A 27,789-nucleotide genomic window follows, 5' to 3' on the forward strand; every position below is an offset into this window, starting at 1 on the left:
ACGGCAGTTGAGTATTTCACCATTAGTTGTTCTGAAAGCCTTCCGGTCTTTCTAGTTATCTATCTCAGGCATTTCAAATGCACCTATCATAGTATCTAGGCACCAATTATAAATGCAATTACATCTAGTATTGCACCTTTGTCCACAACCATTTCCTGAACACCTTTTAGATTTTTTTTTTAATTATGACAAATACATTAGGTGCTACCTAACTGCTCTCTCTCCTTCCAAACTCCCCATACATGTTCAAATAAGTGTTCTTTTATGACATTTTTCTCTCCTAGTACCTCATTCTGTGAAATAATCAAGAGGACCCCACACACATCTCTGGCAGAATGGTGTCAGTGATATAAACAACTGTTTCATTCAAACCAAAATGCACTTTCAATTTCTCAAAAAAAAAAAAAAAAATTTTTTTTTTTTTTTTTTTTTTTTTTTGAGATTTTCAGGTTTGGTTCAAGTCAAAGTGATTTTGCTTCATTATTATTTTTTATAGCTGTAAGTGAACCAAAACAGTCGGTTATCTGCCCAGTTCTACTCCTTATATCTAACGCAGCAATATTTCTACAATATTATATACTTCATTTTTACAAGTTCAATATGCAAAACCATACCAAAGTGTAAACTCCATTTCCGCCTACATCTTTAATCTGATTATGCTCTCTCTTGCTCTGACAATGATGCCATCTTCAGACCCCCCCTTCATAGCCTCCTCTCATCCTGAGGTTTTTACCCATACTATTCCCTATGTCTAGAACAACCTAATACCAGCATGCCAGATCCCTCCTCACTTTCTTCAGCCAAATACCTCCTAAAAGTCCATTTTCTTCTAGAACTCCATATCAATGAAAAACCCAATCAATTGAACTTAATGTGAGAGAAGGGAAAGTAATAAAGGAGAAGTAGTTCTAAAGATTAGATTATAAGCAATCCAAATATTAAGTACAAAATCCCATCTACATATACAAAATGATGGTGGTCTAAATTAGCTCTTACCACTCAAGAAAGATCTTGGGATCACCAAGAATAATTCTTTGAAAACATACATAGTGTTTTTGACTGCTGCTGCACCTAACAATGTTTGCTAAGGTGCCACAAGTACTCCTCCTCCTTTTTGCTGATACAAACTAACACGGCTACCACTCTGAAACCTAACAATGTTAGAAACCATTAGGAAAGGGAAAGGTAAGATAGAAAAATATCATATCATTATATATAGGCATTGTGAACGCACACCTTGAATACCGCATGCAATTCTGGTCGCCCTATCTTGAAAAAAAATAGAATTGGAAAAGGTACATACAGAAAAGAGCAACAAAAATTATGTGGATGGAACAGCTTCCAGATAAGCACAGATTAAGAAGACCAGGACTGTTCAGTTTACAAAAGAGATGACTAAGGGGAGGATGAGGGGACATAATAGAGGTCTAATGCCATGAATGTTGTGGAGAAAGTAAATAGGGAAGTGTTCTTCACCCTTTCACGTAACAAACAGAGACCACCTGCTCCCCCCATGAAGTTAATAGGTAGCAGGTTTCAAACAAATATAAGGAAGTACTTTATTTTGCAGAACACACTGTCATCCTATGGAACTTGTTGCCAGGGATGTTATGAACACAAAAGCATACTAGGTTAAAAAGGGAATTAGATAAGTTCATGAAGGATAGTCCATCAACAGCTGTTAGCTAAGATTGTTCAGGGACAATCCCATGCTTCTGTTATCCCTAAAACTCAGACTGCCGTAAGCTAGGACTAGATGACAAGGGATCGGTCACTTGTTAAATTGCCCTATTCTGTTCATTCCTCTGAACATCTAGCACCACCACTGTTAGACAGCATACTCGGCTAGATGGACCATTTGGTCTGACGCATACAACCATTCTTATCTTACATAAAGAGAAACAAACAGCATACCCTTAAGTGCATACATAACTTCAGTCAATCTCAAAGTGTTCTTGCAACCCTCATGCTTCCTTCCCTTTCCCATACACAGTCACATTCATTTGTTGTTTCATATATATGACTAACAACTCCTCAGACCCAGGTCTATATGTAACATTTATTTATGACATTAAATTAACTTAATTTGTAATGTTAATTGCCTCCCTGCTGTATAAACACATATATTAAGAACCTAGGCTAGATATACACATAATGTACTGAATGTAGATTTAGCACTTATTGTTTACTCACATATTGAGAACCAAACTGACTCAGGCTTATCTACACTACAGAGTTTTGTCAACAAGTTATACTGCTTCATTAAACGCTGTAGCATATCCACCCTATTCTCCTTGTTTAACAGAGCACATCCACACTAGCAGCTCTTGCATCAACACAGAGAGCAGTACACTGTGGATAGCTAGCCAACTATGCAACTGACCTGCATAGTGCTTTGGGAAGGGTTTGCAATGCTCATGGGCAGGAGAGAGCATCACATAATGCAGGTTCTCCGACCCTATCATTCCATGGGCATCCTCATAAATTGTCGCTTTTCAGCTGAGATGGGGAGGGCCAAGGAGCACTGTATGACAGGAAGTGTTGGGGGGGGAAGAAGAGAGACACAAAACAGAATGTGTTGGGGAAGTGCAACTGTGTTGGCATACTGTCTCTAAAGTTTAGACAGCTTCTTGACAAACCTACCCTGAGACAGGGGTACATCACCCCACATCAGCCACCCAGTTCTGCATGGCACAGCAGTCTCTCCCCCTTTCCCTCACCCCACAGCAGCCAGCCTGCTCTGCCTGCCTATGGTTCTGTGATTCCTTGAGTTCTCTCAGAGCCTCCTAGATGATGGAGCGGCATCCTCAGCAGCTCAGTGCAGCACAGTAATCCCCACACCAGAACACAACAGTTCCACCCTCAACCAGCAATCTGCCTGCTGCTGCGTTCCTAGTGCAAGGGAGAACAGGAAGATTCCACCCTAATGATTTGCTCTTTGCTGGCCCGAGCAGAAGGAATTCTCAGCTGTCAGAACTTCCCAGAGCTTTCAAAGGGGAAGGGCATATCGAGGGAGGCCAGTTAGGTTGACACACTGAAAGGCAGCATGTACACTGATGCTTTGTCACGTTAGCTATGCCACAAAAAGCATTATGCCTCTTACTGAGGTGATTTTATTATGTCAGCAAAAAAAGCAGAGTTTTTCTGCCCAAAAGTAGCTTATAGTCGGTACACTTCCTGTTTCGTCAGCAAAACACAACTTTTGCCAACAAAATTGTGTATTGTAGAGAAGGCTGCAGTTGAGAAAAAACTGTACATTGGGAGAGGGCATGTGTTGGAGAGTTTACTAGACAGTTAAGTATCTGCAGGACTTTAAAGAAGCCCTGGGTTCCCCTTTTCCTTAAAAAAAGGTGTTGTACTTTTTTCCAGGAGGGGGAAGAGGTGTTGCCCCAGGGACCCTGTCGGGGCTCCATTTTTATACCAACCCATAACTAGCGTACGTCTGATAAACATGAAGCTCCCACTATTACACTTCTCTGAAATGGTAGAACTCTTCCTTCCCATAACAGGCAGGAAGTATTGGAATTGGGTAGTGAGGAAGGGGAGAAACAGTCCTTCTGACTGCTTCAAAGCCTTATTTTTTTGGTTTGGGAGTCCTCCAATACCCTGTCCATCTCCAACACAAGACAGAATTTCTGATATTTTACCTTTCCACCAGCACTCAGCTACTGAAGGGGACATATTACTATATGCAGACTCATTTTTTCAGGATGGGGAAAATCCTTCTCCTTAGACAGCAACAGTACCTGCCTCTGCTGCTGCTCAGGTGACAGAAGATTTGACTATTAGTGAAAATGGCCAGAGATGTCCTGAGTAGCAAAAGAAGTGCTCAGTCTCTTGGTATTCTCACTTTTTTGCTGCTTTGGAAAATCTACAGGGACACTGAAGAAAGATTCGGAATGTCACACTACATGGGTATATATAGGTAAGGTTACTTTCACAACCTTCAAGGCTAGAAACATCAGCTGCATCTTGCAACACCAAAGGAAAGTTTACATTCTGTGGGCATGGCTTCATTCCCTTGCATTTTCCAGGAAACTTTCCAGTCACCCAGTGAGGGAAAACAACAAGTGACTTTTTCAAAGTTCTGGATGACATACCCAATTTTCAATCTCTACATACTTCTGTGATAGCAACTCTCCTAGCGCTACCAAAATTTGACAATAAGCATTGGTAATAAATGCTTTGCCCTCCTCATTTATTTCACATTTTCTGAAATGCACATCCATTTGTACTATCATATACAGCAAAATCTTTAGGTGCTAATTTTTTTTTAAATACATTTTCTGATTGGACTTCTACTTTCCCAAATATACTGTATTACTAGTATCAAGTTGCCAGAAGACAAATGTTCACTACATCAAAACAAAAAGTAGTATGAGGTGTTTTAAACAGCAGTTTTCTGACAAAAGTAAGTGTGCTAAGAAAAAATACAGTTCTGCTCATATATGCAGTCTAATAATAAACAGTGCTAACTGTATGTTCCTTGTGGTCATTTAGCAACAATTAAAAATAAAGTAGTCTGTAATTAACATTTGAGAATAAGAAAAAGTCTGTAGGAATACTTAAAGAATGTTTACTTGCACATATTCAGTAAAATTGACCATTATCTTGAAATATGATGAAAATCCCCTTTCACAGGCATTGACGCCATACACTAAAAACTGCTGCATTTGACAGTGGGTGCCCTCTGTCCAGAGTTGGCAACCTCCCGCTTCCCTCAAAAGCCACTGAAAAAGGTGACTGTTCAGCTAGAGTACACAGTCAACTAACTTCAACATTTGTCATTATCAGTTTTTTCCTACAACAGATGGTCCACTTGGTGAGCCCTGTCAACACCATGACAACTGTTTTCGCCACTGATCATAGGAGGGAGATTAGAAAACACTGTGCTTAGAACAGTGTCAATGCTGCAGTTTTTGTAACAGAGCTATTCCCTTACAATATTCCAATTAAAAATAACGATCAAAACAAAGGCTAAACTAATTAAACTGGTGCAAATTGGAGCATATAGAAGAACTTAAGAATAAAGACCTGTTGCCAGTCTAGTAAGTCAGTGCTACTTCCCAGCATCTGTAGCACTTCTATAAGGAAATAAGTTTGTGAGACCAACAGGATTTCCCAGGCCAGTGAAGAAAGGACCCACATGGGGCAAAACCTCATTTGTCAACATCACACAGTCTGTATTGCGCTTCCGCAAAACATTTACAACAGGCCCGTGCCTTCACCGACCGGGGACCCTCCCTGGAGCTCACGAAGAAGCGCGCAGCTCCGCAGCAGGGCCTTACACCGCCTCCAAATGCCTAGGCAGAGGCAGCAGCTCAGGCCCGGCAGTGCCAGCGGCTGTCTCCCGCTGAGGGAGGCACAGTCCATGACCCTGCCGCTCCGCACGCTCTCGGCGGCGCGCAGCAGGCCGCGGGCTCGGGCTCCGGGAGCGCAGAGGCGGAACGCAGTGACCCACCACGGGCTGGGGGCGGGGGCACGCGAAGGAAGGGCCCCTAAGGAGTGAGGGCAGGACCTCAGCCCCGGCTCCCCTCACTGGGGCTGCCAGGCGCGGCGCAGCCGCAAGGCGAGTGCTGGTGCCCCAGGGGCGGCGGGAGTCGCTATCTCGGCGCCGGAACCGTGTCAGCCCTTCCCTAGAGAGAGGGAGCGAGCAGCGGGAGCCCGACGGGAACGTGGGTGCCCCGGACTTACTCTGCCACACCAGGCTCTTGAGACCCCGCTCCCCGGACGCGGCCTCCACCGCAGCAGGCGCCATCTTACCCCCAGACTCCACCTCCACTCTGACGTCACTTTTACACAATCCCCATCCCGGTTACGCTTCATCTACATCACCCCACCCTCAAAGTCCGCCCTCTGACTCCGCTGCAGCCTCGTTTTTGTCTGGGAGCCACGCCCCTCCGGCACTGCGCCGCGACGTAAGCCGAGCGCTGCTGGAGGGCAGGAGAGGAATGGGGCCTAGATCGGAGCTGCGGGGTAGAAGACGGGCCGGAGGAGATGGGTGTGTTAGTGAGAGGGCGTGGCTGGGCACGGCTCCGAGCAGAGGCTTACTGGCGGGAACCGAGCGTTACCTGGTGTCACAGGAGAGGGACACTATTCTCGTCTCCACCACAGAGCACTGGTGGACCAACACTAGAATCATGTCCACATCCGACCAGGCCTGGGCAATCCCAGACAGACCCACACCTGCACCAGTGCCCTCCCCAGTATCATGTAGCACTCACTCACCATACTACTGCAGAACCTAAAGGCAATACAGGAGCAGCTGAGAAGCATGCATCAAACTCCATGAGCCACATGACCACACGTGCCAGGCCAGGTGTCTACTCTCATCTCCTTCACATCAAACACAAACCATCCTATTATCCAGTTTTCCTGTTGTCTGAGAACAGACTTTACCTGCATGAAGCAGCTGACTGAAACTAATCTTTGGCAGGGTGGACAATTATATATCTACAAAAGTCACCCTCACCTGAAGAAATCTTCAGCGTAATCATCAACTCAGTTTATGGCCTGGGGATTCTTCTGGACTCTGCTTCTTCTGGATACACAAATAGCTATAATGGCTAGAAATGCCTCTTAGTAGCTCCAACTGGTCAGGAGCTACATTCAGTTCTATTTTATAGAACCCTGGCCATGGTGATTTATTCCAGTGCATTGTACCAGGGATTGAAAGTAAGGGGTTTACACTCTAGCTGGTTAAACATGGAGTGACTTGTTTACTAACATAGATGGGTTATACACGCAGAGCATCAAAATCTTGGTCTTGATCTTCAAATCCCTGAGTGAGGTGAACCCAACAGGTACTTTTTCTCTGTGATTTATTACAGCAATTACATTTTTCAGGGACAAGGGACAAGGTCAGTAGTAAAGATTAAACTTGCCGAGGGTGACTAATCGCTGTGGAATACCTTTCCATCAAAAATGGTAATGACCATGGCTTTACAACTTTCAGACACAAATGTAAGGCTCATCTATTTGCAATTGCTTTCCCATAAAAACAGCCTTAAGACTCTACATTGCTTCCCTGAACATAACAAATAATGTAATTTAAAATGATGTATGCATACTTTAACTGAACAAAAAAGAATAATGAAGAGTGGAGAATACAGTATTTCAGATGAACTGTTTATGTAGTTTTGTTAGTGCCAGGATATCATGGTGATATCAGATAAACTGTTACAGATTTTTACACAGAAGATTAACCTAGCATATTCTTTGCCACAGTGAAATATGAAAAACACAGGAAGACTTTTAACAAATAAAGAATCATGTATCACAAACTATAATAATAATCTGGAGACAAAAGGAAACCCAAAGATGAACATCTGTACCAAACACACTAGAGACATTAAAACTGAAAGTAATTTCTACTTCAGCGTGCACCATACAAAGAAGTATAAGAAAGATACTTCCTCAAATTATTAACTATAGTATGACATTTTCCTATTAAAATAGGAGACAAAACCCAAGCATAATTCTGAACAAAAAGAAATGGCATTTGGTAGAAATAGTATCACAATATATGAACTTCAACCAGTAAAACCAAATTCCAACACAGTTATTTAAACTGGGCTCAATTTCGCAATCTGTTAGGTGCATATGTGCAATATTGGAATTGCACCTGTGTAACAGAGGAAAGAACAGAACACAGTCTTCCCATGTAACATTTTCTGCATTTTCAGTTGGATGCAGTATGCGTCATTTCACTAAATATTCCTTGCAGCTGCTTATAAGCCATCCAGAAAAGGGGAGGAGGCGCTACAGACAAATATTTCTTTCCAGTGTCTCAAAGACTAGTCTTAACAACTATAGTGAGGTGATTACTGTTCTTTATGGGGTATCTGATTGATCACATCCAGACGCAAAGTGTGGAATAAAAGTTTTGTCTGACAAGATGTGCAGTGGAAAAGGTAAACCTTTGGTACTTACTGGATTTATCCTCATCAGTCTTGAAATGGTGAGTTTAACTTTGCTCTCAAACATTTTTAAGAATGACATGTCCTTTTTAAAAACAAACGAAAAGCACCCTATTTATCAAATGTTTATTCTTATTTTTGATTATTATGTTTTCTGTAAGAGTTACACAATTACTTTTTCCCAGACTGGTAACAGACCCACAGAAAAACTATGCTATTATACTTTTAGAACACTGTGTCTTTCAAAGTCTGTCAGCAACTGCAAACTTTCCCTTCTGGATCAATGGCCAGATTCAGAGAGGATAATGAAATAGTAATGTGAGCTGCATACCTATGTTAAATTCACTAGTAACAGCCTCGTAGATTTACCTTACTACTGTACATACCTTTGCATGCTTAAATAAACTGAACAAATAAGTAAAATTGCACATTAGTAAGCTATGTTCACAAAAAACAATTTTAAAGAAGTCATTGTTATTACTGATAAAAGTTAAAATGTTCTCCCTTTTCACAAAATAATTTTTCAGTTTGTGATTCTAATGTTCTATGTCTTTTTTTTTTCAGATTGTTTCAGCTAACACAGGTAAAGTCTTAAAAAGGTATTTTTACCAGTTCATTTTTAGATGGACATTAAAGAACAGAGAAATCTCTGATTACTAATCCAAATTGATTTTTAAATTCTAGTAATGTTGCAAACAAAAGTTTTTTAACTAAAGTGAAATCAGACTTAAAAAAAGTGAAGAATCATGTTTCTTTATATGATATAATTAAAAAAAAACTTTATTTGAAAAAGTTACCTATGCTACTGTACATTTGCATAAACGTTCTAATATACTTCTTACAATATGACACTTACCTAAGGCTACACTCAGTTTGCACTGAACAGTATCTTCTCAGACTACACTCATTATCCACACTATCTATTCAGTGTGTGCATGCTTTTCTCTGATACTTTGGCCCTCTTAAAATAGCATAATTTTTGTTTGATTTTAAAAATTAAAGATAAATACACCACACAATTTCCTTTTCCCTTTTCTTCAATCTTGCATTCTTTGTGCACCCAGGACTCCTGATGACTGCAGTGTGAGTTTTGGCTGAGCAAGGAACGCAGGATTGGGCTCTTACAAGTCGTCCATTTAATATACATTGTGACAGTACATATTAGTATATATTACAATATTTTAGAGTCCTAACCATTACATATTGCCATAAAGTTACTACAATATTTGGTGATAGGTTTCAGAGTGGTATTTCTTGTCAACTGTTGTGAATAGACCACTTCCACCTTAATTGAACTGGCTCTTTAGCACTGACCCCCACTTGGTAAGGTAACTCCCATCTTTTCACGTGCTGTGTATTTATATGTTCCTACGATATTTTCCACTCCATGCATCTGATTAAGTGGGTTTTAGCCCACGAAAGCTTATGCCCAAATAAATTTGTTAGTCTCTAAGGTGCCACAAGGACTCCTCGATGTTTTTACAGTATTTGGGCAATTAATTTCACAGAGATTTTATAAACCACAGGCCTGATTGTGCAAGCTCTTCATGTGTGGAACTCTCATTGATGTCAGAGGGGTTTCTATGCACAGAGTGGTAGGATTAGTCCCACTATTTGCAAGATTACAAAAGCCATATGTAAATAATAGCAGTATTGCCAACCTCAGACGTTAATAAATCATGAGGCAGCCCTCTAAAAATCATGAGAGTTAAAAAACTACCACTACATTTTGGCTTTTTTTTATTCACCTTCTGGTTTTTAAGCTTTAGGATATACTTGGGTCACATTTTCATCCTTTTTTTCTGCAACCATGAGAGCTAGAAACTCTTCTTTAAATTAAAGATGAGATTTTCAAATATTCAGAAAGCTCCAGTAGCTGGGGCTTGAGTAAAATAGCAATTATCGTGAGACTTGCAATATTATCATGAGAGCTGGCAACACAGTACACTACAGTGTATAATGGGTGATAGAAATGAGCAGAAAAATAATTTCAGTTATAATTTAATGCAAAGTTTAATTTTCAAGAGATTATTTTGGGTACCCTTCTTGAGGCCCCTTAAAGGGACCTGATTTCCAAAAAAGTGTTGAATACCTGCCCTCTGAAAATCAGGCTACTTAAATATTTGAAAGAATCTTGTCCAAACAGTTTGCCCAGTAGTGTATTTCAGGTTTCAAAGACTAAAATTGGTGTGGTATTTTTTGTAGGTTTCTCTATATTCATATATAATGTGACATCAAGAAACATTTATCTCAGATGGTCCAAGTTTTCAGGAGCCGTTTCCTACAGAATCACAGCAACCCCCAGGAACACAGTAGGCCACTCTTTGTTGGCACATTTCAGTGATGTTCCTGTTATAGGCATTCTTACTTCACTAACTCCCAACAATGTCCACACTGTAAAAGTGGAAGCCATTGATAAGAATGGAATTATCCTGGCGGAAGCACAGACTAAGCAGTTAACAGGTTAGTATGGAATGGGTTGCTAACAAGATTTCCATTGACTTCAGTAAGGCCAAGATTTCACCCTGTATGTTTTGTTTGATTTTTAGGGCTGACTCCTACTCATACTGAAGTCCATGGACGTTTTCCCACTGACTTCAGTGGAAGCATGATCAGAGAGAGAGAGAGAGTGAGTGTGTGTGTGTGCATCCCTTGCATCAATTCTCACCTAATCACAACTTTCAAAATCAGCTGCCTTGTTTTTAATTGAAGAACACAAAAGTGGGGTCATATAAATGTGAAAAACTGACATTTTATTTCCATTTAGGACCTGATTCTGTACTGGTTAAGTTAGCCTTGGGCATTATAGAAGAACCTAGATAGACAGTATTCCCTCTTTCCTGTTCCATAACTGATATTTAGTTTTGAAAAAATCAATCATTTGAAATTCCTTTTAAAAATTTTTAATTGAAAAACTTTAGAAATATCCTTGTTTTCTTTTAAAAAAATTCAAAATTTTCATCTTATTGAGGAAATAACTAAAATTAAATTCATGGTTATGATCACCCTGAAAGTTTAGAATATAATCTACCTCTTTTTCACCTCGTGGTTACCTCAGTCATGGGAGAAATATCATAATGTTTTAATGCTCTGTAATGCAGTTCTGAAATAAATAACATACTGTGGATCCACTTCTGCAAGCCAGGTGGGCACACAGCTCCCTTTGACTTGAATAAGAGTTCCCTATGTAGAAGTTTTGCAGGATTGGTCCCCGATTAAGCGTAAAATCCTGCACTCATTTATCAGACAAACTCCTATAGACTTAATTTAAATTTGCACAATATTTTAAAAGAAAAATGTAGAAATGTAGAAAATAGGGTTTTTTTGTAATTTTTACAAATGGTGGAAAAGGGGACATGCCTAGCTAATGCTGAATGAAAAAATATTTGGGCCTAATACAGTAGAGATATTGTTCAAGTGTTCATACTTGTGAAAATATTACTCCTGTAATTGCTGCCAAAGTCTCTGAACTCGTGGGTTAGTTGCCTTGAAATTGGTAGTTGTGCTGGTGCAAGCTTACATTCTGGATACGTTTTCACTTTACAGTTAGTGCAATTGGATCACTTTCATCTATTTTATGAGGTTGCCTGCTCTTTTTGGTCTTCTGCAGCCTTATGACATATGGAACCTGCTACATGTGCTTATTCAAGGCCCAAAATCCCGATTACAGCAGTTTAGTTGGGAGAGTTATAGCTAGTTACTTGTCTGACTGAAGTATATGACATTTAGTTTTCTGAATGGCTCACACTAAGGGCTATTAGAAAAAAGTTCCTGTAGCTGCAGTATTTAACATATAGTATCAGTCTTCCCATTTTAGATTGTTTTGTAGAAAGCAAAGCTATTTCCTGTTGATAATAATAGGAGCACCTTCTAGGACTGATTGGCTACAGAGCAACATGGGAAAGATGCACTTAGATTATCTAGTGTGAACATGATCAAAAGGTTGGTATCGTCATTAGTAACTTCAATAATGATCTAAAATAAATCCAGTCTTGCATGTATTGTTAGTATGTATTTAAACTTGTTTAAAAGCTGCAGTAGTAGCACATTTTACACAGGTAAGTCACAGTTTGTTTGAAAGACTGTAGAGGGGCACAAGTGTCCCCAAAGATGCAGAGTAATTTAGCATCTTCTCTTCCTCAATTTAGCAGATGATCTCCTTAGACGGCTGCAATATTCTGGTGACTGAAGCCATGCTGGGCCAGATTTATCCCAGATGCTACTCTAATAAAGTCAATGCTTTAAGGATGAATTTGGCCCACTTTTTACAGCCTTTCAAACATTTGATTTTCTGGCAGCTGGTCATTAGGAACATGATGGATTGGATTAGATTAGATTAAGGTAAAGTAGATATAGCTCAGAGTTAGGGAGACCAAAACCCAGCTCCATCACTCAGTAAGGTACAGAGAGGAATGACAAATTTGTAGGATAGGAACTACCCAAGTGACTGTACAAAACAACCGTTCTCCAAAGTCAGACCAACTGAATTAGTTAATGTACCACTGTTCCCCTTTAAAGAACAATCTGAGTATATATATAAATTGCATATAATCAGTGCTAACTACAGTAGATGCAGTTTTTCATTGCTAATTGCACTGTGGACACTGAACAAACATTTATTTTGTTTCGTGGCACAAATAAAATCAATTATATTTGTATGCAATTTAAATTTGCTATTTGATTTAGAAAAGTCAAATTAGAAGTATCAAAGAAATTACATCCCAGTTATCTTGAGCACCTCCTGCAAAATGGTCAATGCACTTAGCACCTAACAGCAGAAGGTCCTTATATTTGAACATGATTATGGATTTTTAATTTACCATAATTTCATTTTTAGCTCCTGAGATACCTGTTATTGACCAAGCTTATTCAAAACTGAGCAACAGTATCACAGTGGAATGGGTAGCTGTTCCTGGGGCTACCAGTTATCTACTGACTGCACAGGATGGAGATTCTTCCATTGAAACTATAGTCATAAATTCACCAGGCACAGTGACAGGATTGAAGGCTGCTACACTGTACAAAATCACCATCAGATCTATAAACTCTGGAGGAAGAAGCCTACCTTCACCTTCAAAGACGGCAAAGACAGGTAGCTTTTGATTTTATATAGCAACTCTCATAATACTAGAGTGCATAACATATATGGCTCATGGAATTTTCTAACTGTATCTTTTAAAATTCTAGTACAGAAAGTAAAAATAGTTCAAGCATTTACTGGGGATGAATTAGTGCAATCTTTTATTTTTTAAATATTGAACATATCACCATTGCAGTGTTCAAGAATATAATTATAGGTATATAGATATAGTGGCCTCATGGCCAGTGCATAGGACTGGATTTCTGAATTCAGTTCTCAGCTCTGCTTCTGTACTTAACGTCTCTATACTTTATTTTCTTATGTGTATAATGTGAATAATGACATTAAGGCTTAATGTTTTCAAAGAGCTTTAACGTCCTTGGGTGGAAGGCGTTATATAAGTGAAAAGTAGACATAGACCCATGCATGTAGTGGTGATACCCAGCTGATACATTACTGTGCCATATGATACATTGCATTTATCACTCATATTTGACCAGTTCTTAGAATTTGGCTTTTGCTCAAGATGAACAGTATTCAAGCCTGAACCAATGATAAAGTCTGATATCTAATGTCCTATCAAAACTAGAAATGGGAGTTTGATACAGTCAGGAAAGAGAGATACCCAGTCTGCCTGTGGGACACAGCATTGAGAGACTGGGCAAATTTAGGTATAAATTTAGGGCAAAATAGGGTAAATTGTATAGATTTCTGAAGTATGTGAGTTGTACTTTTTCTCTAAGGCCAGTTGGCGTTGGTATAAAAAAATTATTGGAACCCATTTAGGGTAACCTGCATAACTTACGCATGACACAAGTAATATAGCTGTCCAAACCCATGCCAGTAAAACATTTATATGTATTTCTTTATATATTGTTTAGTGAGTCAATGTAACCTTGTGGCTTTACCTTCTAATAGAAGATGTACACTGACATACTTAGGGGATGGAAGGGGTGAGGAAGCAACTGAAAGGAGAGTGTAAGATAATAGGACAAAATAAGGGAATCTAACTGACCTCACAGACTCCTTTTAGTTGCTTTTCTTGCTGCACTCATCCACTTTTCACCTTTTGGTGTGCCAGTCACCTTCACTATGCAAGTCCATTAAATAGTAAATTGGTGCAAACTATGCTAACTTTACCACTTTATTCTCTGATCAACTTATACTATTTACATCACCACTGAATTTGGCCCAGAGACATCCATGAAAGTTGATTCTGTTTACCCTATGCTGAATTTGGCTCGTCTAGCTTTTAGACAGCATAGCTATTAATGAAAATCCCAATAGTTAATGTATATTTGTAATTAACAGTCTTGGCTGCTCCGGTCCTGTCTGTAAGTTCTCCAAGTTACGACTCCATAGTGGTGAGCTGGGGAACTGTATATATGGCAGCTGGATTTTCTGTGTCCATCATGAGATCAGATGGTTTAGGCAGTATGATGAAAGAGAACACCACCCATACTTCCTTGGTATTTACCAGTCTAGATCCTGGAACTCTCTATACCATCAAGGCACATGCCTGGAATGTTAATGGAATACCTGGAGATGATTTCACGTACAACCAAATAACAAGTAAGAACTGCTTTCTCTTCTGAAACCAAAGTTAGTGTAAAATTATAATTTAAAATGCTGTTGATAGTAGTATGTGTGTTTTTGACATGACAAATTGGGGGTATATCCTCAGCTGGTGTAAATTGTCCAAATGGAGCTATGACAATTTATGCCAATTCTAGGTTCAGGAAAGTTCTAGAGGACATGGGTCAAATTTTATAAACTTTACTTAGGCAGATCTACCACTGACTTCAATTAAAGTTTTGCCTAAGCAAGAACTGAGTAAAGGAACTTAGGATATGTCCATTAATATTTATATAAATATTTAAATTTCATCAGAAATTTGTGTGTCAGAGCAAAATTAGAGTAATTGTTTAAAAAATTCTGTGTAACTGTAATAGGTGTAAAAAGATGGCTGGGGCCTATGCCACAAAGTTATAAAATTTGATGATGTTTGGATTCAGGGATCTGGTTGACGATCATCTCTATAAAATGCCAAATACTAAGTGTATTTACAGTTGTTTCTAACTAATGTAGGTCCTCGTGCACCATCAGATGTTCAAGTTGCTTTTGATAGTGGAACTTTGAGGGCCACTGTTTCTTGGATACCGACAGAGGGAACTTTAAATTACAGTGTGACAGCCTGCAGTGAAGCCTCCAAACTGAACTGTAGCACATCTTCCACTTCCTGCCCTTTGTCTTCACTCCAGTGTGGATCTGAGTACTCTGTTTATGTTGTAGCCAATAACAGTGCTGGATCCAGTAAACCTACAGATGCAGTGAGTTTAAAAACTGGTATGTGAACTACAGTGACCCTTGTATAGCCCATAATATTTTTTCTCTTTTGCCATAAAATGAAAGAAGAAAGCAAAAGTTGCCTAAATTTCAGCTTAATATTAAATAGTTTTAAGGGAGTTTGCTATACTAATCATTAAGATATTTCAGAACAGTTAAATACTGTCAATGTCTGGCCCTCACATGGTATTCACTCACACCTTATTTTAAAAGATTCCATTATTATGTATATAAACTGCCTCATCGTGGTTGTCCATTGCAGCATTCTTTTAAGTGCTGATGTTTCTATAAAGCAGTGAGCTGAAAAACTGCATTTTACTTTATGGAAAAATATTTTTTAAAGAAATTGAGCTGTATTTTGCTCTCAGTGACACCAATATAAATCTGAAATAGCTCCACTGAAGTCAAAGTAACACAGAGAAGAATCCAATCCATCGTGTGTATATAAACATATTTTTATTTCTAGCTTTTTAATTATTATATATTTTAAAGTTTGGGGAAATCAGCATTAGGCCAATTTTATCTTTACAGGTGATACAAATTGCACCTGTCTTCATCAGCTTGGCTTCTCGCATCTCTTGGCGATTTCTCCCCCAGAGGAAGGCAGGCAGTATTTCACCACCATTGCCCACTAGGGATTATTCCAGGGAAGGCCAATTTAAATTTCCTTATGGGTTCATGAGTAGAGGTGCATCGCCTGGTTGCTCTGGCCATGTCCCCTTCTTAGCCACTGCCATCCTCTTTTGGGGGTTGGTTTCAAGTCCCTCAGTGAGGGGGATATTGTAGACACCTTCACCATTACCTCCTCCTGCAGAATTTCCACTTCCAAGGCCATATTCCAGGATCTGTGCTATTGAAAACAATGCAGACCCTGGGTGAACTTTGACTATCATTTATGGGGAGGTAGGAGGAGAAAGACCCTTGTCTTTGAGTGTGACCTCTACTGGAGCTTCTGTTGCTCCTGTTGAGATATTGTGTTTCTTTTATAAGAAAATTAATCCCTATGTTGAAAAAAAAAAAGCCTGTTTCTGTGGCTATCATGTTATTGTGGCACTTAACAGTGTGTATTCTGAAACTTTTGTTGTACTTCATGCATGAAGCTTCACATTTACCCTCTGAATCCTGTGCTAACTTTATTTTTATTTCTTTGGATTATTTTGAGAATGGCATATTTAGTTGGCAGATACAACAGGCTTGATTTTCCTCTCACCCCAGTGAGAATCAGAAGCAACTCCCATGAAGTCAGTAGAGTTACACCAGTCTAAAACTGGTCAAAGTAAGAGGAGAATAGGCCCAATATGGTGTGCAAGCTTCCCTATACTGAGTGAGAAAGGATAATCTGGTGATTAAAGCACAGGACTATGAGTCAGGAGACTTGTATTCTGTTCCTGCCACAGAGTCACTCTGCAATCTTGGACAAATCATTTAACCTAGTTGTGCCTCAGTTTATAATGCTGCCATCTTACCCTAACTTACTGCACAGGAGTGTTTGTAAGATTTAATGTGAGCATATTGGAAAAATGGATTGAAATTCTTCAAAAAATATGTTGTATAAATGCAAAATATTATGAAGTTCTGCCAACATCCCCGGTTCTGACCTCCAGTGCTCCTGTTATTTTTGTCCTGGGTTACTCTTAAATCAAAGACCACGTTTTCCTGTTTGTACAATGCCGACCACAATGGAGCCAGGGTCCTGAATGGGTCTTTGGGTGCTCCCATAAATACAGAGGATGATGATTAATAATGATAATGCAAAATTGGTTGGTGACAAGATTGACGAGTCTCCATTTCCAGCTAGAGTGGCACCACTACACTGAATTTGTAAACCACTGAACCAGGAAGGGAAAAGGGAAACGTTATTAAATCAATGAACCACATGGTCCTCATTTGTGAGTGTTATTTTGGGATGCCACCATAAAATAAAACCTAAGCAAAAAGACCAAACTTTTGATGAAGTACAGAGTTAATAACTGATCTGATGCCATACACAAGGTGTTCTTGTGTCCAAGCCAGCCCTTGCCAGCTGTTATTCAATCATTTTGCTGAATGCCATCCAAACCTACAAATTGCTATCCTAGGATATTTCACTTCCTTGTTGAAATACTGCATGATGCCTGTGCTGTCATTTATGTGTGGCCCTTAAAATGGGATCTTTTTCCTGCTTGTGACTGAAATAGCATGTACTTTGTTCTATAGAAATGTTATAAATTATTAGGGCTGTCAAGCAATTAAAAAATTTAATCGTGATTAATCACTCTGTTAAACAACAATAGAATACCATTTATTTTAAATTTATTTTGGATGTTACTACCATACATTTTCAAATATATTAATTTCAGTTACAACACAGAATACAATGTGTACAATGCTCACTTTATATTTATTTTTTATTACAAATATTTGCACTGTAAAAAACAAAAAAAAAATTATTTTTCAATTCACTTCATGCAGGTACTGTAGTGCAATCTCTTTATCATGCAAGTTGAACTTATAAATGTAGACTTATGTACAAAAAACAATTGCATTAAAAAATAAAACAATGTAAAAATTTAGAGCCTATAAGTCCACTCAGTCCTACTTCTTGGTCAGCCAATCACTCAGACAAACAAGGTTAGTTACAATTTTCAGGAGATAATGCTGCCTGCTTTTTGTTTATGTCACCTGAAAGTGAGAATAGGTGTTCGCGTGGCACTGTTGTAGCCGGCGTTGCAAGATATTTACATGCCAGATGCACTAAAGATTCACATGTCCCTTCATGCTTCCACCACCATTCCAGAGTACATGCTTCCATGCCGATGATAGGTTCGGCTTGATAATGATCCAAAGCAGTGCAGACTGACGCATGTTCATTTTCATCATCTGAGTCAGATGTCACCAGAAGAAGGTTCATTTTCTTTTTTGGTGGTTTGGGTTCTGTAGTTTTTGCATCAGACTGTTGCTTTTTTAAGACTTCTAAAAGCATGCTCCACACCTCGTCCTGCTCAGATTTTGGATGGCACTTCAGATTCTTAAACCTTGGGTTGAGTGCTGTAGTTATTTTTAGAAATCTCACATCAGTACCTTCTTTTAGTTTTGTCAAATCTGCTGTGAAAGTGTTCTTAAACATGTGCTAGGTCATCATCCAAGACGGCTATGACATGAAATATATGCAGAATGCGGGTAAAAACAGAGCAGGTGACATACAATTCTCCCCCCAAGGAGTACAGTCACAAATTTAATTGACACATTTTTTTAATGAGCATCATCAGCATGGAAGCATGTCCTCTGGAATGGTGGCCGAAGCATGGAAGGGGCATACGAATGTTTAGCATCTCTGGCATGTAAATAACTTGCAACGCTGGCTACAAAAGTGCCATATGAATGCCTGTTCTCACTTTCAAGTGACACTGTAAATAAGAAGCAGGCAGCAGTATCTCCTGTAAATGTAAACAAATTTGTTTGTCTTAGCGATTGGCGGAATAAAACGTAGGACTGGGTGGATCTGTAGGTGCTAAAGTTTTACATTGTTTTGTTTTTGAGTGCAGTTATGTAACCAAAAAAAAAATCTACATTTGTAAGTTACACTTTCCTGATAAAGAGATTTCACTTCAGTACTTGTATGAGGTGAATTTAAAAATACTATTTCTTTTATCATTTTTACAGTGCATATATTTGTAATAATAATTTAAAGTGAGTGAGCACTGTGCACTTTCTATTCTGTGCTGTAATTGAAATCAATATTGAAAATGTAGAAGAACATCCAGAAATATTTAATAAGTATCAATTAGTATTCTAGTATTATAAGTGTCATTAATCACAATTAATTTTTTAATCACGATTAATTTTTTTTAGTTAGTCGTGTGAGTTAACTGCAATTAATTGACAGCCCACACACATAATTTATGTTATGAACAAGCACCATTTTAAAATAATCACATACATGTCATCCCAGTATCCTTACAAATCCAGATGAATTGCTCTTTTCTAAACTGGTCATGTGCCAATTATTCAAGCTAAACATATCACACAAATTCTATATATCTTTCATTGATGTTTGTGTAGTAAAAATGTTGCTTAAATAAAATCCTGTGAGTACAGTTGTAACCTCTTCCTTCCCCCCGTTTTTGTTTTAAATCTGGTTTCTCAGTTCCTTGTGCACCAAGAAGTATAACAATAGAAGAGGACAACCCTGGTAAATTGTCAGTGTCATGGTCTAATGTAGATCTTGGAGATTATTATGTGGTTTTTGTGAAAAGCGACGACGGCTTGGAAGTGCACTGCAACACATCCCATACCCAATGCCACTTCCAATCAGATTGTGGTTTCACCTACTTCATTAGTGTCTTCGCATATAACAAGGCAGGACAGAGTCCTTTAGGGGATATATTCAATTATACGACTTGTAAGTAGCACTTTGTTTATGCAAACATATTTGGTGATTCCCCTAGTAGTATTAACAATAGAACTAGTTGGAAAATATTTTTTTTCCTGCAGAAAACATCAATTTTTGGTGAGGAATTTAAAGGTGAAAATTTTTGGCTGCTACCCCAAATTTTGGACAGAAAACTTTTAGTTTAAAACAGAGCATTTAGATTTCGAAATGGTGCCTTGGTGTTCCATGGAAGTTGTCATGCAAGTGCCACATGCTCCTATTTTCCAGTATGGGTTGGGCTCCCTGGTGGGCTACATCTCCCATAATACACCACATTCTCCTCTCTTTCTGATCTACTTCAATACATCTTCAAAGTCCCTGGCCATGGTGTGTCATGAGAGATGTAGGGTGGCTGTGGAACTTGGCCTATAAATGCAAATGTTTTGGTGTTCAGTTTTTCAACAGAAAGTCAACATTTTCTACAGAAAGCAGATACTTGTCACCAAAAAAATTAGTCAGAAACCCAATTTTCCATTGGAAAAAAATGTTTTTGATGAAAAATTTTGACCAGCCCAAATTAACAATGATTACCAGTGCTTTAGTAAATATATATTTTTAAAAGGAAAAGGGTTTAACTTGAAAGTGTAGTCAATGTTTATCTGAATAGCCAGTTTATCAGTCAAGTATGCCACCAGCTTATAAATTACAAGGTTTGATCATTCAGTCATTCTAAAACATGTTCAAAAGGTGGGGAAAGATAATGTTATGGATGCACAGGACTGGGAGTCAAGATATCTGAATTCTAGCCCTGGCTGTGCCAGAGCTTTGCTGTGTAATCTTGGGTAAGTCCCTACCTTCCCTGTGCCTGTTTTGCAATGTGTAAAATGAGGAAATATCTGATTATGAGGCTTAGTTTGGCAATTCATAAATATTGGAGAACCTCAAATGGAAGGTGCAACATAAGTGTACAGTATTATTTCAGATTAATGGATTATTACTGAATGCTATTGTAGGGACACTAAAGGGATGTCAGAATACACTTTGACTATAAAAAAAGAGTATGCAATAGAATTCTCTTTGTCCAGATATCATGAGGGACATGGTACTTTTTTTTTTATTAAGTTTTGGCTAAATCAAGGACTTCAATGTGGGGAACATAATTCATTTTTAAAATTATGATAATGGAGGTTTCATATAGGAGGTGTTTGTGTAAACAAGTCACTACCCTGTTTAATATGTAATATTTTTCTGTTCATGAGCGCTGTTGACATTTCCTTTCTGTTTTGGCTTTTTTAGCACCTTGTTGCCCCAGTGACTTTTACCCAGTGTTTGTGTCCAGCGATACAGTTGAAATTGTCTGGTCTCCTGTCCGTGGTGCTGAAATGTATGAAACAAAAGCTGTTGATGGGGTTGGTGTAGTATTGTGTCATGACACTGCCACAATTTGCATCCTGTCTGCATTGCAGTGTAACACCCAGTATAACATCACTGTATATTCTTACAGTGAAATCAGGGGCACCAATACATCATGTGTATCTAAATATGTGGCAACAGGTATATGGCTATTTTTTCACGTCTATTAATACATAGAATAATTAGCTGTTTACATTATTGTTGTAGTTAGTAAAATGATTACTTAACAGTCATAAAGTGCTTTGAAGGTGGAAAACATAATGTGAATGCTAAGAAAGGTTATTATAACTCATAGTTGCAAACAAAAAGAAAATCTAATGTCAAGATTTAAAAAAAAGAGTGCCTAAGATTGGATTCCTAAATCCATGACCAGGCACCTCAATAAGTGGCGAGGTTGGAAGCTGCTAGGTAATCAGCACTTCTGAAAATGAGATTTATGATTCCAGTATTTATATGCAAAACCTTAACATGTCAGTTTTTCAAGAGTTTTTCCCTGTAAAACTCATTTAGTTTATATGTTCATAAACTGTTCCAAATTACTCAAAGATTATTGACTAGGATATCACTGTCAGAGTGAGTTTGTCAAATATCTACAATAATCTGCAGCTATAGACATAACTTCCATTTTATATTGTATAGCTACGTACTGATAACAGCACATCTTAAATCTCCTCTATCTAAAATCTTTCAGCTCCATGCAGTCCGGAAATAAAAAACATCTCACAGGATGATCTTTCCATAATTCGTGTGCACTGGCAGGCCAATAATGATGATGCTGTATACACTGTTACTGCTAGAGGAGAGGTTGGATTGTGGCATTGCACAAGTTCTGGAAATTCCTGTAGCATAACTGGTCTTCCCTGTGGATCAGTTTTCTCTGTTAGCGCTGTGGCAATTACAACAGCAGGGCAGAGCTTACCTAGTTACAGTGTTCCTTTAGAGACAGGTACGTAGCAATCAATATGTAATTGAAAATATAACCTTTATCATTTTTTTATATATATATATAAATTCTGTGCTAAATGTGTGTATCTCTGTGTCCATGTGGTTTTTTTTTCACAATGTATCTACATGTATTACTCTTTCCTACTGAATGGAATGGCATCTGCACAAATGTGTGTGTGTGTGAGAGAGAGATTGTTACTCTTTAGTAGCTGAATACTGCTGATAAACCCAAATACAGGTATTTATGTTTCCTGGGTCACTGCTAATTAAGCTATACTGGCATAATCTCTTTATGCAATGCATGGCTTCCTTTTCAGCACTTTGATCCTTATTGTGGCTGAGAAAACCACTGAGATTCTGATGATGCATTGTAGACATTTTTTTATTACCAAGATCTACCAGCTGGAACAATCATCACATAATAATCCTGGGGTAATAACTGTCTCACACAATGGGTGAAGAAGGAATAAATCATTTATCTTATGTTGTTATTCTATATATTAGATGTTAGCTACTGAAATTTAGCATGTTAGATTAGATGTTAGCCTGCTGAAATTTAATATCTGACTATTTTGGTAACATTAGCTAAAAAGTACTTAGTTTTCCTCTTGTTTTAAAATTATTTTTCTTCTCAAGGGCCTGACCCCTCTCCCACTGAAGTTAATAAAAAGACTCCCACAGATTTCAACAAGAGCTGGATCAAGCCTTAAGATCAGAAAAATGTGGTTGACAAAACTGGCTGTTTTTGAGTAGATTTTAAATAAACTATTTCTAAAACAAAATCATTGACAAAAATATCTGCATAGGACCTCAGTGGACACAATACAGTTGATCTCCCTTTCTTTGTTTCCTTTTAAGCTCCTTGTTGCCCTAATGATCTGACAGTAACTCAAGTGATGCAGTCTATAACAAATATCAGCTGGTCTGTTGGGGCTGGTGCAAGGACATACATAACAATACTGGAATCACCGAAAGGACAAGCCAAGTGCCACACTCTCCAAAACCACTGTCTCCTGGGATGCATTACATGTGGCACCAACTATACAGTGTCTCTGAAAGTGATTACTGAAACTGGTTTGGCCTCATACTGCACATATCAAGGCTATTCTTCCAGTAGGTAAACGATAAACGGAATTGAAAAGAAAAAAAATTAGAGTATAGTAGGCAGATGATTTATTTTCATATCAGGGTTGTATGCGAGATTAAAGAAATTGCTAAAACCCTTGCATTTCCCTGTTTTAAATTGTTAAATATACTTAGGATGAAATTAATGCAAGGCCCTCTGTAAACATCATGATAGAGCTGCACTGTGAGGGGATGAGGCAGACTGTGCAAGGGGACTTCTGTACCCTTTGTGCACTATGGAAAGGGGCCGCACATCAGACCCAAACAAGCCAATATCTACTTGAAGTTTCGAGATGAGAGAGAACGTAAGAACAGCCATACTAGGTCAGACCAAAGGTCCACCTAGCTTAATATCCTGTCTTCCAACAGTGGCCAGTGCCAGGTGCCCTAAAGGGAATGAACGAAACAGGGAATCATCAAGTGATCCATCCCCTGTTGCCCATTCCCAGCTTCTGGCAGAGGCTAGGGACACAGAGAGGCAAGAGGTTCTACAATTGTCTGAATCTAGTACCCTAACATTCCTCATAGTGGGTGGGGCACAATAGAGACCAGTATTCCAATGTATGATACTAACCAGTGTCTGGAGAGGTGCTATATTCCAGCCCCACAGCCTTTTGGGAGTTTGGAGGGCAACTTTCATTCCGTTATCCCCCACCACTGCCTTGTATAATTACCTTGACTTTGTGTGAGAAGATGAACCTTTGTAGTTCGAATGTAGGTATCAGGCGTGAAACCTGTTAAGAAAATTTATAATTTCCTTTCAAGAACAAGCATAATCTGTAGTTTAGACTTAATCTTGTTTATTTTCTTTATTAGGCGCTTGCTGTCCTTCTGGGGTGAAATTATATAGACTGGGCAACAATGGTATCCGAATATACTGGCAAGCTTCTGCAGGGTTGATAAGTACAGATCTATATGGATCAAAAGGCAATTTCACCTGTACCCCTACTTCAGGTTTGAGTTATTGTGATGTCACTGAGATACCTTGTGGGGATGTCTATACAGTGGTAGTTTCTCCAGTTCCTGTGAAAGGATCAAAGCTTACATTTTGCCCTAAAAAAATATATTCAGGTAAAACTCAATTATAGACCTTTTAACTATGTATATTTTGTTTGATGCATTTCAGTGTAATTTATAGACTATTTATATAGTTCTATGAATCTATATAGGGCCAAATTCTGGCTTGTAGTTGTGCCTAGTCATATTCCAGAATAAGAGGAAACAAAGATACAGCATGGAGCAGAAGCTTTCTATCCCAGTGCTGGCTCACCACATAACCCACAAAAAGAATACCCTACAGTCTTGAAACATGAGGTGCATTTCTGGGCCAGGGCTTAGAAATCAAGGACATTTTTTCTGCTTATGTACTTGCCAGTAAAATGACATACCCCAATTCACATGAATTTCTCTTGATCCTGACATGAATAATCAGTTTTGGAGCAAAGGGCTGTGTGTGTTGAGTCTGGATACTAGTGGTTAGTATTTAGATGGAAAGGAATGACAATAAAATGCACAACAAGGCTGCTTTTTACAGCATGATTTATTCTTGGGAATCAGTTTTAGTTGTTGGGTACCAAACTCTTATTTTTCTTCTTAGTCTGCTTTTAAATTAATATAATTCTTCATATGTACTGGTTTTCAAATACCTTAATGCTCTCTTTTTAATTAAAGAAAAATCAGAAGCAACACTAATGAGCCACCCTTATAAAGAGAAACTGTCTCTACAATCTTCCTGTAAAAATTATGCTTCATATTAGCAGAAGTATCTTGGAAGCACTGAACAAAAAGCCAAACAAACAATGATTTATTTTTTCATGATAGACATTCAAATCCATTATGAAATTATTTTTAAACATACTAAACTTTAATGATCTTGCCTAGTTGTATAATATGGCCCTTACTATACAAATTGCTAATGTGTTTCAGCTTAACTTAACTTTCATGCCTCTTCTTTGTATTTCATTCTAGTGACCTGCTCTGGAAGTTCTGTTGGAATGGGTACGAGAATGCTGTCAGTATTTCACCTTCATGAATATGGTGGTTCTAGTGAGATATGTTTCTCTTAGAATGAAAAGTACTTTACTTTTAAATAACATATATTATTTTCTGGCAGGGGGACTCTCTTAATTCTATCACAGATAAAATATTTACTCCCAACATTGTATAAACATATATACCATGGCCTAGCTAGATCCTCTGCTGGAGCTATGAAGCACACAGTATGACTCAGGAAGGAGTGTGCAAAGATGGTGTTGGTGCCCTCATGTTGGGGTCGCTCTGTGCCAATCCAGTCCTCCAGTGTAAGTTAGAACAGCCAGAAGGCTGCTGTTAATTACAATGCCGGCCAAAGGCCCCAAAGAGCTCTTATAACAGCCAGGGATTGCTGAGGTCCTGGGAAATCCTAGCCATGTCCATTTTCTCCTGGCCACAGCCCCTACTACAGTTGTAAGAGGGAGGTTGGCAAAGCACCTGTATGCCAGCTGTAGAAAACCAGAGGATTCCCCTATATGGTATTCACCCTGCGCAAAAAGTGACTTAAACTAGTGAGAGAATCTGGCCTTACACATATGTCCAAATGAGATCCATGAAATTCACTGAAGACATATTATAACAGCACAGACATGTCATACATTTATCTTGTGTCTAGTGCCCAATAAATGCAAATTTTTAACAGTGAATAAAAACCATTGTAACATTTCCATGAGGATGTGGTGTTCTGTCACTTAAATCTTTAAATCAAGGACTGGATGTCTAACTTTCCAAAATTCTGAGGAGTTTCAACCAGCCACAAACAAAAAAAACATGTCAGGGAAATATTTCATCATTGTTCCCCCTGCAATTCCCACCCGCAAATTAAATTTCTCTGAGAGCTGGGAGAGGCAAGATTCAGCTTTGAGTACTAACAGCATTTTCTAAATGCCACAGCTGTGAAGTTTGAGCTCTCACAGCCTTACAGAGAATAGAACAAGAGCTTTTTATATTATTAGGAGATTTTCTCCTTTCTAATCAGAACCAGCACTTACCTCTGCCCTTCCAGGGTTACAGACACTACACTTTAAAGTTATGTCACTTTTATATACAGAAAAGTTAATTTTACAACTTTTGGAGATGGCTTCCTTTGAGCCTTGCACAGCTGGATTCCTGGCAGCTAGCTTTACAGGCATAGGGTTATCAGAAAATGGTCCTAATTTTGTAAAACTCACAAAAACATTCCTACAATACTTTTTCTCCAACATATGTGGCACATACAGAACTCATGACTGGTGTGGTGTGGTTAAGGCTTTACTGGCATTTAGTGAGGATGGTGCCCATCTGTGGCTTCACCCCTCTTGTTTATTGGGACCATTCCAAACTCATTCAGATAAAGACTTGTTAACAACATTATGTATTCTTAAACTAAAAATAGACTTAAGTTTGACTCCAATCACCGCTTACACAGAAAAATAACTATATATAGCTTGAAAATTAGATTATGAGTATGTTTTACAAATATTACCTATATTTTGGCCTGCAGCCATACCACATCAGGCTGTGTTCTCACTATTCTACAAGCCAAGTAGTGTCATGCCTAGTCAGCACTTAGATGGAAAACCTTGAAAAACAGAGTGCTAGCAGAAGGGGTAGGTGTTTCATTTAAGGAACATATATCCTCTGAATCTGTACTGTCCTAGTAGCCCAACATGTGCTGCAAGACTTTTATACTCTTGCATGAGACCTAAAACTGAGGTTTGAACCAATCATGGTCAGCAAAGAGTCTAGGGCACTTTTTGAAAGTGTGTGTTCTATCTTTTAGAGCCTGGCCAAGTTACAATTATTAATTAATTGAGGTATATTGTGCCACCAGTTTTTGAAGCACCACTTACTTTCTGCTAACAAACTGGTGACACTGTGTGGTCCACTCTAATTTTTTTGTGTGGTTTCAAATGAATACAATCTTTCCTTCAGTTCCTGACTGAAACGCTGGGGACACCTGCATAAGCAACAATTCAAACATTTACTGAATGTGTTGGTCATTTATGTTTTCTCTCACTTGATTTGTTTAACACTCTGAATTTTTGTTGTAGTGATCTATAGAGGAAAGAGAAGTGCAGAATAACATTTTTCTGGATGGAATCATTGATTCAGACAAGCAGGTAAGAAAAAGAGTTTGTGTTACTTGAATCACAACTGTAATTGGGATATACTAATGAATTTAAATGTTTTAACTTTTATGAATCCTTTAGGACCCTAGAGATAATTTACTCATCCTTATTAAACTGCATTCACCTCCTGAGGACCAGTATACTCATTAGGGATACCTTGTATTGTGTCCAACCCCACATCCAGTGAGGTCTGTTCTTCTACCCTGCATAATTCTGTTCTTATCCCCCTTTCAATAAGAGCCATTCTCTACCTCATTAGTCCTTTCCTAATATCATGCTGCTTTCACATTGAGAGCCCCATAACTCCAAGCAGGTGAGGAGACTTGAGATCCCCACACTCACCTAGGGTGGGTGCAAGGATGTTTCACACCCTAGGTGAAACTTCCACCTTGCACCCCCTAGCCCTGTGGTAGCTCTCCGCCCCTCCCGCCCGAAGGCATCCCCCACACCCTGTGACACCCCCCATGG

At 38.6% G+C, this 27,789-nt stretch overlaps 2 protein-coding genes across 3 annotated transcripts in view; one reads left to right on the plus strand and one right to left on the minus strand.

Moving 5' to 3' along the window:
* STXBP3 (syntaxin binding protein 3) overlaps positions 1-5,800 on the minus strand; it is a 55,053-nt gene extending 49,253 nt beyond the window's left edge. Inside the window, exon 1 of one of the 2 annotated variants that reach the window (XM_030574151.1) lies at positions 5,695-5,800. In XM_030574151.1, the coding sequence (XP_030430011.1) occupies positions 5,695-5,758 (64 nt within the window). In that variant the 5' untranslated portion in view covers positions 5,759-5,800. Of the gene's footprint in view, positions 1-5,034; positions 5,390-5,694 lie in introns of those variants that run through there. The other variant, XM_030574152.1, reaches the window with a different exon arrangement.
* A 1,118-nt stretch (positions 5,801-6,918) lies between these two features.
* On the plus strand, positions 6,919-25,251 carry FNDC7 (fibronectin type III domain containing 7). Its single transcript, XM_030574153.1, has 12 exons — positions 6,919-7,960; positions 8,484-8,502; positions 10,125-10,382; positions 12,757-13,011; positions 14,311-14,571; positions 15,088-15,345; positions 19,472-19,726; positions 20,993-21,250; positions 21,801-22,055; positions 22,913-23,167; positions 23,996-24,250; positions 25,148-25,251. The coding sequence occupies exons 1-12, from the start codon at positions 7,898-7,900 to the stop codon at positions 25,243-25,245; spliced, it is 2,490 nt and encodes an 829-aa protein (XP_030430013.1). The 5' UTR covers positions 6,919-7,897; the 3' UTR covers positions 25,246-25,251.
* Positions 25,252-27,789: the final 2,538 nt, after the last annotated feature.

This window comes from Gopherus evgoodei, chromosome 8 (genome assembly GCF_007399415.2).
Source record: "Gopherus evgoodei ecotype Sinaloan lineage chromosome 8, rGopEvg1_v1.p, whole genome shotgun sequence".
NCBI classification, from domain to species: Eukaryota; Metazoa; Chordata; order Testudines; family Testudinidae; genus Gopherus; species Gopherus evgoodei.